The sequence below is a fragment of the Macrobrachium rosenbergii genome, chromosome 26 (genome assembly GCF_040412425.1).
Source record: "Macrobrachium rosenbergii isolate ZJJX-2024 chromosome 26, ASM4041242v1, whole genome shotgun sequence".
NCBI classification, from domain to species: Eukaryota; Metazoa; Arthropoda; class Malacostraca; order Decapoda; family Palaemonidae; genus Macrobrachium; species Macrobrachium rosenbergii.
This window is the reverse complement of record NC_089766.1, coordinates 15,243,508-15,258,507: the sequence shown is the minus strand read 5'-3', so window position 1 is coordinate 15,258,507 and position 15,000 is coordinate 15,243,508. Positions and strand designations below refer to the sequence as shown.

At 36.4% G+C, this 15,000-nt stretch overlaps 2 protein-coding genes across 4 annotated transcripts in view; both read left to right on the top strand.

Annotated features, from left to right (window-relative positions):
- Positions 1 to 15,000, top strand: part of LOC136853074 (prolyl 3-hydroxylase OGFOD1-like) — a 289,238-nt gene that overhangs the window by 160,955 nt on the left and 113,283 nt on the right. The gene's annotated exons all lie outside the window — the stretch shown is intronic.
- LOC136852700 (uncharacterized) lies at positions 8,092 to 12,316 on the top strand. Its single transcript, XM_067127614.1, has 2 exons — positions 8,092 to 8,232; positions 11,942 to 12,316. The coding sequence occupies exons 1-2, from the start codon at positions 8,092 to 8,094 to the stop codon at positions 12,314 to 12,316; spliced, it is 516 nt and encodes a 171-aa protein (XP_066983715.1).

The window sequence follows — 15,000 nt, the reverse complement described above, 5'->3', positions numbered from 1 at the left end:
CACATGGAGGTTACTCAAAGTGAGACTGGACTATCATCGAGGTGTTAGCTATAGAACAGGTGTCAAATTAAGTAATCCTGAATTCTCAAGTATACGTGAACATACAAAGAAATGTAAATTTGACATAAATTACAGAGATTTTAAAATTATAGACCAAACTCCTAACGAACAATATTTAGCAATCATAGAATCACTCTTCATTAAACAACTCGTTCCACAGATAAACACCCAGTCTTCCTCAACACCTCTCTGTCTCTCGTAAGACTAAGTCGAAGCTGAAAGCGGCCCGAATTGTCACTCGGTCTGTGCCTTCAGCACCGTATGGTAATCACCCCTCCTTATCTTTTGTACTTATATTATTTGTACAGTTTTTAACTGTTAATTCTTATTCAGAGTTTGTTATTTTAACGTTTGTCTTCTCTTTTTATAGCTTGGAAATGGGACTTTTACGTCCTGAAACGTTGGAGCAATAATAAAGTACATAGAAAAGAAATAAAGGACTGATCCTTCACCCTGCACCTATTGGCGTTTACCGGTTGATAGAACCCCTTTCAATCCCCACTATATATATATATATATATATATATATATATATATATATATATATATATATATATATATATATATATATATATATATATATATATATATATACATATATATATTATATGTATATATATACACCAATAAGGCTGAGAAAAGAAGGAAACACATCTCCAGTTCTCACACTTCTAATGAGACATTCCCACTAATGAGGAAAATGAAAAAGAAGGCTGGAGACAGAAGGCTCTTCGAAGTGGAGGGAGACAGACCCACCTGTCATTTTGACAGGCCAAGAGCGAGAGGGGATTGACCAATGTTCGATCTCATCCATTTTTTTATTTTTGCTTTTTTATTGTTTATTTGTGTGTGTGTGTGTGTGTGTGTGTGTTTTCGAGAGGTTTCAGATACGGAAGGAGCGACGCTGTCACCTGAACAACACGTTGCAAAGTGACGGGTTCGAGCGAGGGAGTGGGGAGGGTCAGTTGGTGGAGTGGATTAGGGAGGGGGAGTTGGTGGAGTGGATTGGGAAGGGGGAGTTGGTGGAGTGGATTTGGGAGGGGAGTTGGTGGAGTGGAATGGGGACTGGGATTGAGGTGACTGGATCCAATGAGGGGTTTGTGGGATGAGGGAGTGGGTGGGGGTTGTGATATAGAAGGGGTTCGGGGTGTTAATTAGCTGAGGGTGACATTGGTTTCTTGTTCACCTCATCCTTTATTATTATTATTATTATTATTATTATTATTATTATCTATTTCTTCTTCTGGTTATTATTATTATTATTATTATTATTATTATTATTATTATTAAAATGACAATTCATGCAATAATATTTGATTCTTGGAAACGTTTCATTGCATATAAATCAATGCTTTATACATCTATACACATAGAAGGTGTTGTTTGTCCTACGGTATATAAGGCAAGATAACTGAAATAATAATGTTATAGAAGATCATAATCGCTAAATAATATATAGGAAGTGACAAGAGATAAAGTAAGTCACAGAAATCAGTTCAAAAGTAGTGGCAGTTAAAGTTCTTATTTTGATATTTTTATATTTTCCTATAAGTTTCCATTGACAGATATTCGGAAAAGTTTTTCACTGGAAGGCGACATGACTCTAAAGCTAACAAAGTTATGTTCTAACCTTCATGTGGAAATATGACCCATGACCTTTGACCTTGTGGCCTTGACCTGTTTTATTTAACCTCCCCGAAGTGTTCACCTGCTGTGGTCAAATAGCAGCAATTTTTTTTCGCTAGTTGTGGATTTTTTATAATTTCTTTTTATTCATCCCATGAATTAGGCTTTATTGAAGGTATGTTGAACAAACCACGTATATGTATGTATGTAAGTATGTAGTTAGAACAGAGTTACATAACTTATTTACTTGGATTTTTTTTTTCAGTATAGTAGTTGAATAAACCAATATTCAGTATTTTTCCCACACTTTACTGTGTCTCGCTTTCCAATTATTTATCTACTATATGTGTTTCACATGAATGCGGTTGCAAGCCCCATGTCATTCTACGCTCTGGCGGGGACTCATTACATTTGACTAACCATCAGGTACGTAATTCCTTTAGTAAGCCGGCGTAACCACAATATTGGAGTTTTCATATAACGAACCAAATCATTTCAACCTCCTTTGGAGAACGGACTGTGGGCCATATATATGCAATGAACTTTATCCCTTGACGGGTTTGGTTCCAGAGGAAGGACGAGACAGTCATCACTGCCACATCTAACTTCAACTGCTGAATTATGGGTGAACCCTTTGTACCGAAAACTTCCCCAAAATCAAAAGGATCATCAGCAGCGTGTCGAACTCCCTACACAGAAAACACACACACACACACCCTGCAACATGCACTTCTGTCTTACGTGCACCCTATTTTTTGCATATATATATATATACATATAATATATATATATATATATATATATATATATATATATATATATATATATATATATATATATATATATATATATATATATATTCATATATGTGCGTGTGTATACATACACATACATATATGTGTGTGTATGTCTTTGTTTGCATTTGTACGTGTGTATAAAGCAGTTTTGTGCGCATTTGTCTGTTTGTGCATAATAGAAAGTACAAGCGGTGAAAACATACGCAGACAGATAAAGAAACAAAAGTAACAAACAGCCAATAAACAGTCTGAATACCCGAAGACAATCAACAGAAAAAGAGAAAGAGAGAGGGAGATACATAGCATGCTTTGACCCCATAAAAAGCCCCCACCACCCAGCCCTTCCCCTAACCCCCTCCCAAACCCAGGACCCCGAACACAGTCGTTGAATTACAAAGTGAATTTGCAAATTTGTAGACACAATCTCGCGGTCTTATAATTAAGGTCAGCGCTCCCGATAAAATGGCAAATTACTAGCGGTGTCTGGCAACTATTATGGCCCGATAAAGCGTCGTCTGGCAACTTTTACGGATCGGTCGGTTTCGCCAGCGCGCTTTCTCGGCTGGGAACACGCAAAGCGGTTGTAAATTCCCAAACAGGTATTTTTCCTCGGCGCTGATGGAGAAACTGCCACCGTGTGCCTTTTCTCTTATTTTATTCTGTTCTGTTTTATTTAGCTTTTTTATTTATCATTTTTGGTTTTGGGGATACCTGACGTATGCTTTTATTATGTTAGATTCCATATAATACATACATACTTATATATACACATGTATTTATATATGTGTAATGTATATATATGTATATATATGCATATACATGTATATATATATATATATATATATATATATATATATATATATATATATATATATATATATATATATATATATATGCCTCAGTATAATCTGTAAAATTCTCCTTTACTAGAGAAGAGGACAGGTTCGTATATATATGTATATGCATGTGTGTGTGTATATATATATACATATATATATATATATATACTGTCCATATATATATATATATATATATATATATATATATATATATATATATATATGCCCCATGCTGTAATCTATAAAATCCTCCTTTACCAAACAAGAGATCGTAGGTTCGCCTGCTGGCCGAGGATGGTGGGATGGGAGCTCCCTTTTAAAAACAATTAGCGCATCTGTTGACTTAAGTAACAAATTAGGTACATATAGTCTTTACGCGGCTGTAGAGGTCACAGCCAGGCTTAAAAAAAATAACGGCATGGACCTAGCATCCTCAATCCCATATGACTTGCTGATAACTATACGGTGAAACCCCTCTAGGAACAAACCCCTCTATTTGAAGAGACATGCGGAAAAAGACATATTTATAATATACAGCACTATATATATATATATATATATATATATATATATATATATATATATATATATATATGTGTGTGTGTGTGTGTGTGTGTGTGTGTATGTGTATGTATACAGTATATATATATATATATATATATATATATATATATATATATATATATATATATATATGAAATATGTGCTTGTGTGTATGTGTGTTTGTGGCTGTGTAGATATGTATATGTATATATTTATATGCGGAAAATCGTGATTCTGGTGTTTTTGCAAGGAAAAGGAAGAGTGAAATTTTGAAATTTAAATATCATCCAGGAAGACGAAGCAATGGATGTTAATATGGGTGATGGAAGAATAGAAACGATTGATTCATTTAGGTATTTTTCAAGGAAATATATCATTAAATATAACAGGATATGTTCTGAAGATAAGGAAGAGACTTGAATTGTCCCTAGAAGCCTAAGTAGTGCCCGAAGGAACTGTTTAGCCAACTCTTCTTTATGGAAGTGAAGTGTGTATGCTGAATATGAATGAAATTAAAAAAAAAAAACAGTGGTTTTGAACTGATGAGACATGGAGATACACAGAAGTGGTAAATGGTAGCGTGTGTGAAAGTATGGATCAGAGCGTTTTGAGATGGTCTGGTACGCGGGAAGAATGGGAGAACTGTAAGTTAGGGAAAAAATACATGAAATAGAAGTGTTAGGATTAAGGAAGAGAGGAAATCCTACAAAATCCTGGATAGTTGCTCTAAATGAAGTACTGGAGAGAGATTGCCTGAATATCTAGTAAGCGCAAGAATGTTGTATCCTTGGTAGTGCAGTTAGTGCTTGCAATTAAAATGGAAGTTACTGCAGTAATGTTTTCCACCGAAACCATCACCTCTTGTTGGAAATTTCTTCATTTTCTCTCTCTCTCTCTCTCTCTCTCTCTCTCTCTCTCTCTCTCTCTCTCTCTCTCTCTCTCTCTCTCTCTCTATATATATATATATATATATATATATATATATATATATATATACTGCATATATATTTATATTTATATATATATGTATATATATATATATATATATATATATATATATATATATATATATATATATATTATGTCTTTTCCTCATCTTCTTTATCTTCAGTTTTGCCCATTTCTATATGGAGTCGTTCCCTTTCAGCCCTCTCCACCTTCCTCCGTCCAGTGCATCCTGACTTCTTAATTAAACCTTTCTTCCGCATGTCCTTTGGTATTTTGTCCTTCCATCTGAACTTTGGCCTTCCTCTTTTTCTCTTTTCCTCCACCTCCATACTCATAACCTTCTACACACACGATCTGCTTTCCGCGTGACATGAAAAATCAGCTGTAGTCTTCTTTCCTGGGCCGCCTTCGATACTTTCCGTACCTTAACTGTTCCTCTGTATATATATATATATATATATATATATAAATTCATTTCTGATCCTATCTCTTCTCTCTCTCTCTCTCTTTATATATATATATATATATATATATATATATATATATATATATATATATATATATATATATATATATATAAATAATATACATATATACATATATATGTATGTATATAATATATGTATGTATATTTATACATATATATATTATATATATAACGAGAATGATGGTAATACTAAAAAGGATATGAAGAAAGGAGAGTAGGAGAATGATGACATGATAAGAAAGAAAAGTAGGATGGGGAAAATGTCAGAGGAGAAGAGGAGGAAAGGTGGGAAGGTGAGGTAGGTGATGATGAAGAATACAGTAAATAGCGATGATAATGGGAAATAAGCACTAGTAGCCACCGATTGCAATGCATAATATTAGTCTTGAGCTAGGAAATACATTATTTTTATTATTATATTTTAACATTATTGTTATTATTATTATTATTATTATTATTATTATTATCGTTGTTGTTGTTATTATTATTATTATACTAACTAAAAAGGCCATTAATTGGCAAGCAAATTTCGATTTAATAAACTACCCAAAATGCGGAAATAGAAAAATAGAATATATATATATATATATATATATATATATATATATATATATATATATATATATATATATATATATTTATATATATATATATATATATACATATATATATATATATATATATATATATATATATATATATATATATATATATATATATATATATATATGTCCAGTAATATACATGTAAGAAAAGTAAATAGAGGTCAGCGGGTCAACAACAAATGGACGAATGAAGTTTTCTTATTCATAAAATCATGATGTTAAGACTAATGAGTATGGATACAGTGATTCGTAAATCACCTAGGCGCCACTTTGCTATTTTCTTGTATTTATTTCCTGCATATTTCCTTTCTTCTCTGTCGCAGTTCCCATATATTCATTTTGTTTTCCTCCGAAGGCAATTGAGTTTGGTAAGCGGAAAACCAGCCAGTCAAATACGTAATCTCATCTTGGGACGTCGTCATCGCAATTCTCTCCAGAGAGAGGGAGCTTTCGTAAGACTTTCCCCCAACGAACGATTATGCACTGGGGTCCGTAATCCGTTAATTCCGGGACAATAATTCTTTCTGGGAATTAACTCGGGGGGAATTGTTCTGCGGAGGAGAGAATTTATTTGTCATTCGTGCCCGGCAGCTTGGGCACCGGCGGGACGTCTTCCGATTATCCCAAATCTACAAAACCAGAAGCCTCCGAGTTCAATTGGTTCCTCTTCAGTGGCCTCCGGCTTGCTGCATTTGTTTCAGAGCTCCCACTTCTTAAGCCCTCGAGTTCTTGAAAGCCACGACCGTTGGCGCCTCAGCAGCAGCAGCAGCGGCAGCAGAAACTACCGCACGCACGCAGGCGGCGTCCTTCAGCGGTACCCCTCCTGTGTTTGCACACAGGTACCATTGGCACATTGAGGCTAGACAAGATGGCACCCCTTCGAGATGCCCTCGGTGCATGAGATGCCACCCCGTGGGACTCCATGAATGGATGAGATGGCACCCTCCCATTGTCTTTATGGCTGGAGGATCCTCGAGACCCGGATTCCTACTCGAAGACCCTCGAAGATCACAATGTAAACAAAGTGGCTGCTGACACATGCGCCTGCGCGCTGGCGTGGTTAGGATTGGCACCCCCTACGGAGGCGGGAGTTCTCCAAATTCTATGGAAAACAGAGAGAGAGAGAGAGAGAGGGAGTCTTTTACAACGGTGGCATCGGGATTGACCACTGGACTACCCGGGGGGGATTTAGAAAACTTTCTTTTAACTCAGATGAGGAGGTTTTTCGAGGGCCCGGTGGACTGGCCCACCAAACCAGCCAGCTACCTGCCGGAGCTCATTGTTTCCAAACAGGCCACAATGGGGCTGGTGGTCTTTAGCCCACCTCTCTCTCTTTCTCTCTCACTCTCTGTCTCTCTTGTCATTCTTAGTCCCTGTTTGCTCTTTCTGCCTTCACTAGTTCTTTTCGTTTCTGATTAGCCTCTCTCTCTCTCTCTCTCTCTCTCTCTCTCTCTCTCTCTCTCTCTCTCTCTCTCTCTCTCTCATTATTTCTTTATGACCGGCTCACGAATGTATTTTTTTTAGCCACCTAATGTGACGATTATTATATAAATATCAGTTTTGCAGAAGTTCATGTAAGGAATGTTTTTGTGCTGATTTCACAACAAAGTGTAATTTAGCTGTATTTTGTATTTTGTATTAATAGCTCTTTAATTTGCCACAAAATTAACATGTGGGTCTGCTCTCACTCTTTGTTCTTCTGCGGTATTTTCATGTTCTTTTTCCGTTATTTCAAAGCAAGAGGATTCTTCTGACTCATCCAAGCAACTGTCTCTATTCTATCTGTGCTCTTCCTCACAGGCTGAGCTAATCCCAGTTAAACATTTCAGAATTATGATATGGTAATTATAATAAGATAGGAACATAGTATGTTAAGACTTGAAATTCTATATCCGCTTCTGTATTCCGTCCTTGTCCTATCGGCCTCTAGTGTTTTTAAAATTTATGGATGGATATATATATATATATATATATATATATATATATATATATATATATATATATATATATATATATATATATATATACAGTATATATATATATTATATATATATGAAATATACGGACTATATATATATATATATATATATATATATATATATATATATATATATATATATATATACATACATACATACATACATACATACATACATATATATATAGAGCCACTGCCCTCAAAGGGGATGGCCCCAGAGCGAAACAAGGCAAAAGTCACTACCTCATTCACCCTTAATTACTTTATCAGGAACGAAGCCCCCGAGCATCAAACTGTGCCTACAAATTGGCTCATCAGCAACGCGTCGGACACACCCTTCGTCTCCACTGTACATTCACATAGTGGGACTTACATACCGCTATATAGATATGAAGGCCCTTTCTTTCTAACACCCATTTTATCTTGCACTTTTTCGTGTCTGCCTCTCTTCCGAAGTAAGCACCGCTTTTCGCCAGGCTGTGGCCCTCGATTCATTTATCAGTCTATTTGTGCTAATTATTAATTTTCACTTATCAGTCTATTTGTGCTACTTATTAATTTTCATTTATAAGTCTATTTGTGCTACTAATTAATTTTCACTTATCAGTCTATTTATGCTACTTATTAATTTTCACTTATCAGTCTATTATTAATTTTCACTTGTCAGTCTATTTATGCTACTTATTAATTTTCACTTATCAGTCTATTATTAATTTTCACTTGTCAGTCTATTTATGCTACTTATTAATTTTCACTTAATCTATTTATACAACTTATTCATTTTCATTGAACAATCTATTTATGCAACTTATTCATTTTCATTTAACAGTCTATTTATAAACGTATTCATTTTCATTTAACAGTATTTTAAACGCATTCATTTTCATTTAACAATCTATTTATGTAACTTATTCATTTTCATTTTACAATCTGCTTATGCAACTTATTAAGTTTCATCCAACAATATGTTGATGCAACTTATCAAACTTCATTCAGCAATTTATTTATACAACTTAACTTTCATCCAACAATCTATTTATATAACTTATTAATTTTCAGTTGACAAAACTAATAAGTTGTCATGAAACTAAATATTTTGTCAGATTTTGCCAATTCTTGATGTAAAGTGATTCTGTAAAGTAAGTCATCAGTGGTAATCAGCATCAGCACAGATAATTATTATTATTATCATTTGATATTAACACAATAATTTTTATTATTTTTGCTGATGACTCTCTCTCTCTCTCTCTCTCTCTCTCTCTCTCTCTCTCTCTCTCTCTCTCTCTCTTGTATTTGTTCTCCTTGATACTTTTGGTCATTTTGTTTTACAGTTTTACCCTTTTTCTGTTCTTCCTTCTTTCACATACGTCTCTCTAGTATTCATTATTTCCTGCTTTCTCCTTTCCTCCCATTTTACCATTGACGCTTTTCCAGTTATTCTTATTCATCCCTCCGTCTTTTTCGCTTAATAACTCTGGTCATCCATTCATTACTTTCCGTTTCATGTATCCTGTTATTCTCCTCCTTTCTATTTCTCCTTTTAGGTTTTCTGTAAAAGAAAACTATTGTGCCGGCTTTGTCTGTTCGTCCGCACTTTTTCTGTCTGCCCTAGATGTTAAAAACTACTGAGGCTAGAGAGCTGCAAATTGATATGTTGATCATCCACCCTCCAATCATCAAACTTACCAAATTGCAGCCCTCTAGCCTCAGTAGTTTCGATTTTATTTAAGATTAAAGTTAGCCATGATCGTGCTTCTGGCAACTCAACAACACAGGCCACCACCGGACCGTCGTTAAAGTTTCATGGGTCGCGGCTCATACAGCATTATACCGAGACCACCGAAAGATAGATCTGTTTTCGGTGGCCTTGATTATACGATGGACAGAAAACTCGATTGCGCCGAATAAACTTCTGCGCATTTTTTATTTGTGATTGTTCGTTCTTTACTTTTATTATTTATTCCTCATTCGTTCCTCATTCCCATTCCAATTTTATTCTCACAATTTCTGTTCCTTGATCTGTTTCTCTTATTATTCTTTCCACTCTTAACCCACCTTTTCTATTCTTCTTTTCGTACTTTAACCTTTCCCATAATCCGAGTGCCACCTTCCGTCTCATCTGCTTATGTCTTCCACGGTTTATCGCTTCTTATGCTATGTCCTCATTCATTCAGACCTATTCTTTTATTCAAAGAGATTTATTATCGTTTCTTCATTGACATGTTGATTCTCTTTCTCTGTGTTTTCCCATCTTCTAATAGTAATCTATTATTTTTCCTCTCCTGTTATTTCTGTTGCCCCATTGCCATCTCAATTCCCCTTCCGTTTACCCACCATCTCTTTTTTCATCTCTTATCTAATTTTCATTATTCCAACTTCAGGATCATCATCTACTTATTCGCCTGTTTTTGTTTTTGCTTTTGTTTGTTTTGTTTTATTTTATATTGGGTTTTACAAAGTACAAAACAAAGCCTTCTTAGTCTTTTCCTATTGCCTTCCATTCCATTCCAGTTTCTCTTTCTTTCCTGTGTCTTCCCCGTTTTCCAGTTCACCTGGAACCCGTCCTTCTTTCTTCCTTTTCTCCCTCTTTTCTCGTTTTTAGTTTTCTGTAAAAGAAAACTTGTGCCGGCTTTGTCTGTCCGTCCGCAATTTTTTCCGTCCGCACTTTTTCTGTCTGCCCTCAGATCTTTAAAACTATACTGAGGCTAGAAGGCTGCAAATTGGTATGTTGATCATCCACCCTCTAATCCTCAAACATACCAAATTGCAGCCCTCTAGCCTCAGTAGTTTTGATTTTATTTCAGGTTAAAGTTAGCCATAATCGTGCTTCTGGCAAAGATATAGGATAGGCCACCACCGGGCCATTGTTAAAGTTTCATGGGCCGCGGCTCATACAGCATTACACCTACACCACCGAAAGATAGATCCATTTTCGGTGGCCTTGATTATACGCTGTAGCGGCTGTACAGAAAACTCGATTGCGCCGAAGAAACTTCGGCACCTTTTTTACTTGTTTTGTTTGTTCACCATTTTCTTCTTCGTGTTTCTTTCTTCCATTCCTTCCCCTTTCCTTGATCGTCTGCCTCCTTCTTCGTCAGCTTATTGTCTTATTCCTATTCCATTCCCCTTTCCATCCACTCCGTAGGGGGATATTGCTGGCAGTGCACCTCATGCGGTGCACTGTAGGCATTACTTAAGGTTCTTTGCAGCGTGCCTTCGGCACCTAGCTGCAGCCCTTTTCCTTCCTTTTACTGTACCTCCTTTCATATTCCCTTTCTTCCATTTTACTTTCCATCCTCTCCCAACAATTGATTCATAGTGCAACTGCTTTGAGGTTTTCCTCCTGTTGCACCTTTCAGACCTTTTACCGTCAATTTCCGTTTCATCGCTGAATGGCCTCATAGGTCGTAGTGCTTGGCCTTTGGCCTAAATTCTGTATTCAATTCAATTCAATTCCCTTTCCATCCAGCTCTATTCTTCACCAGTTCTTATCCCCATTTGCTGTTTCCGCCTCCTCATCCTTAGGTCACCTGTTATTTTCTTTCTTCCATATTCTTCCCGTTATTTTCCATTGTTTTGACTCCTCACATTCATTAAACTTATTCTTTCCTTTCAACTAATATTCAAAATTTCATTTCTTTCCTTTCATTCCTATGCCCTCGTGTTTCTCTTGCATTTCCCTCTTTATCCTTTCAACTTTTTTTCTAATTCTTTTTAAATGTTCTTGTTCCTTCTCTTTCTCCTGTTTTTGATAATTTCTTTTATGGTTATTCATCCAGTTATCAATTTCTCGACTATTCCTCCTTCCACGCAACCTTTTCTTCCACTCTCTTCCATATTCACCAATTCTTGTCCTACTTCCTACCTCCGTTTACCGTATTCAGAATTATTCGTTATTTTCTTCCATACTTTTCTTCCAACAATCACTAATTTTCCTCATTCCCCATTCCTCCCCAATTCTCTTCCTCATTTTCAAATTTCCCACATTCCTCCCCAATTCTCTTCCTCATTTCCCTATTTCCCACATTCCTTTCCGTCTCTCGCCCTTTATTTTAAAGAGAAAAGCGGGAGAAAAAGAACCATCGTCTTCAGGGGATCAGAAACGTAAGAAGAAGAAGGAGAAAGATGAGGAGGCGGAGGGGGACGAGGACGAGGAGGAAGGAAGGCCTCTTCCTCCTCCTCTTTCTACTCCTCCTACTACTCGTCCTACCCCTCCACCACCTCCTCGTCCTCCTCCTCCTCCTTCTCCTTCTCCTTCTCCTTCTCCTTCTAGTCCACCTCCTTCTCATACTTCCCCCTCCCCTCCTCCATCTCCTCCTCCTCCTCCACCTCTCGTCCTCACCCCCTCCTCCCGTCCTCACCCCTCCTCCTCCTTCCGTCCTCACCCCGCCCCTTCCTCCTTCTCCTCCTCCTCTTCGTCCCCCTCCTTCTAGTCCTCCTGTTCGTCTACCTCCCCCTCCTCCTCCTCCCCCCGTCGCCCTCACCCCAAAGGCAGCAGCAGCAGCAGCAGCTGCTAAAGAAAGATTAAACAGCGGGAAAATGGGCCAGTTTTCTATTCGTCGTTTTCAGGAGCACGACGGAGAGAGACGGAGGGGGGACTCCGCGATTTTTGCCGCTCCAAGTTTATCCCCTTGAGGGATTGCTTTTTTTGGGGTGGTTTTTTTATTTTTATATTTTTTGGGTGGGGATTTTTTCATTGGGAGTTTTGTCTTTCGTCTTCTTATTTCTTCTTATTTCTTCTTCTTCTTCTTCTTCTTCTTCGTTTGTGTTTGTGTATTGCTGTTCGAATATTTTTCTTGTTTTCGCTGGGTTCGCCCTCGTAGTGAAATGTCGTCAAAATGATGATGATAATGATTGCTATTTTAAACAAGTAAAAAATGCTTCGAATTTTCTTCGGCGCAATCGAGTTTTCTGTACACCCGCTACAGCGTATAATCAAGGCCACCGAAAATAGCCCGGTGGTGGCCTGGCCTTTATCGTTGCCAAAAGCACGATCATGGCTAACTTTAACCTTAAATAAAATAAAAACTGTTGAGGCTAGAGGGCTGCAAGTTGATATGTTTGATGATTGGAGAGTGGATGATCAGTGTAGCAATTTGCAGCCCTCTAACCTCTGTAGTGTTTAAGATCTGAGGGCGGACAGAAAAAGTGCGGACGGACAGACAGAAAACTAAAAGCGATACTGTCATCATCACTGGACTATAACCACTTCTGTTATTACTACTACTACTACTACTACTACTACTACTACTATGATAATAATAGTAATAATAATAATAGCGTTATTATTATTATTATTATTATTTAACTTTATCCATCTTATCAATGAATAATTACATATTTTTGTATACATATGATATATATATATATATATATATATATATATATATATATATATATATATATATATACATATAATATATATATATGTGTATATTTTTATATTTATATATATACATATACAATATAATATATATATATATATATATATATATATATATATATATATATATATAGATAGACAGATCAGTATAGTCATCTATTTATTTCTAGTTCTTCTGTTGCGTGAATTCTCAGATCTTTTTGAAAGGACCAAATACTTTTTTTTTTTTTTTTTTTGGTTTTATTTGCTCCTTTCCCGAAAACCTCAGGGAGAGAGAAAAACGAATTGGTCCCATAAATAATAATTTGATGATTTCCATTTTTAAGTTCCGTCGGTGACACAGCCTCGGGCCATTTACAAGTGTCATGATCGTGTGGCGATCAGCTGACGCTCTCTCTCTCTCTCTCTCTCTCTCTCTCTCTCTCTCTCTCTCTCTCTCTCTCTCTCTCTCTCTCTTACTTACTGTACTGTTCTGCCTCTCTTTCACTCAATTACTGTAGTTCTCTCTCTCTCTCTCTCTCTCTCTCTCTCTCTCTCTCTCTCTCTCTCTCTCTATAATGTTTATAATATATATATATATATATATATATATATATATATATATATATATATATATATATATATATATATATATATATGTATATGTAGAGAGAGAGAGAGAGAGAGAGAGAGAGAGAGAGAGAAGAGAGAGAGAGGTATGTGCGTGTGAGTGCGCTTGTATAAAGATAAGGTTAATCTCGTGTACTTAATAAAATCTGAGCTGCATTTCAGGTTGTGACTGAAATGTATCTTATGCGAGAATACGGTTGTATCCATCGTGCGTATCGTAATCCTGTATTCTTCCTGCATTCTTTTCTCTCTGCATATTTTAATATTAAATCAAAATACTGTCCTTTTCCTTATATTTCACTCCCTATCTTCTTCCTATGACAGAATGCTTCCTTCTCAGACCTTAGCCTTTGGCCATTCTCTCTCTCTCTCTCTCTCTCTCTCTCTCTCTCTCTCTCTCTCTCTCTCTCTCTCTCTCTCTCTCTCTCTCTCTCTCTGGTTTCCTTGACCTGGCGTCTAACCTCTGCTTTTGAAAGAGATTCCCTCCTGCTTTTTCGAAATGTATTTTTGATGGCTCTGGTTTCATCAATAGAGGTCTGTCCATAGGAAGGAAACGAGGAGGAGATGTAGCGTTTCACGAGGAAGGACCAGTAAGGAAGGAAGGACGAGGCATGGTTGGGAAGGACAGAAAAGGACATATATATTAATGCTTTTGAAAAGTCAAAGTTACTGCTTTGCTTTGGTTTAATCTTCATATTTCATGATGATCATATCTGGGTGTATACTGAAGCTGATTTTTAATTTCTGGTCCCATGTATCTTGACTTAAGACTTAGGCCACGCCCACTGGATTGTTACAGTTGCCATTTGTCACCAGATTGGATTACGTTAACTTTTCCGATGACTGTATTTGTGTTATAGGTGCTGCTCTCGTACATCTTGAGTTGAGTACCTCCACAGGATGGTACGATGCTCATTCATAAGGTCTAGTGTCACTGCTTACAACAACCACATGTATGACTAAATACAAAACAACAATTGTTTACCATTATTGTATAGTTGCCAATGGCATTTGAAAGTCACTTTATTGTCGGAAGTTGTAACATCATCTCTAGTTAGGTGTATAGCTTATTTCAGAGCATAGAACTTCTAGAGTTGAGAATTCCCTTATTTTACGTACAGAAAT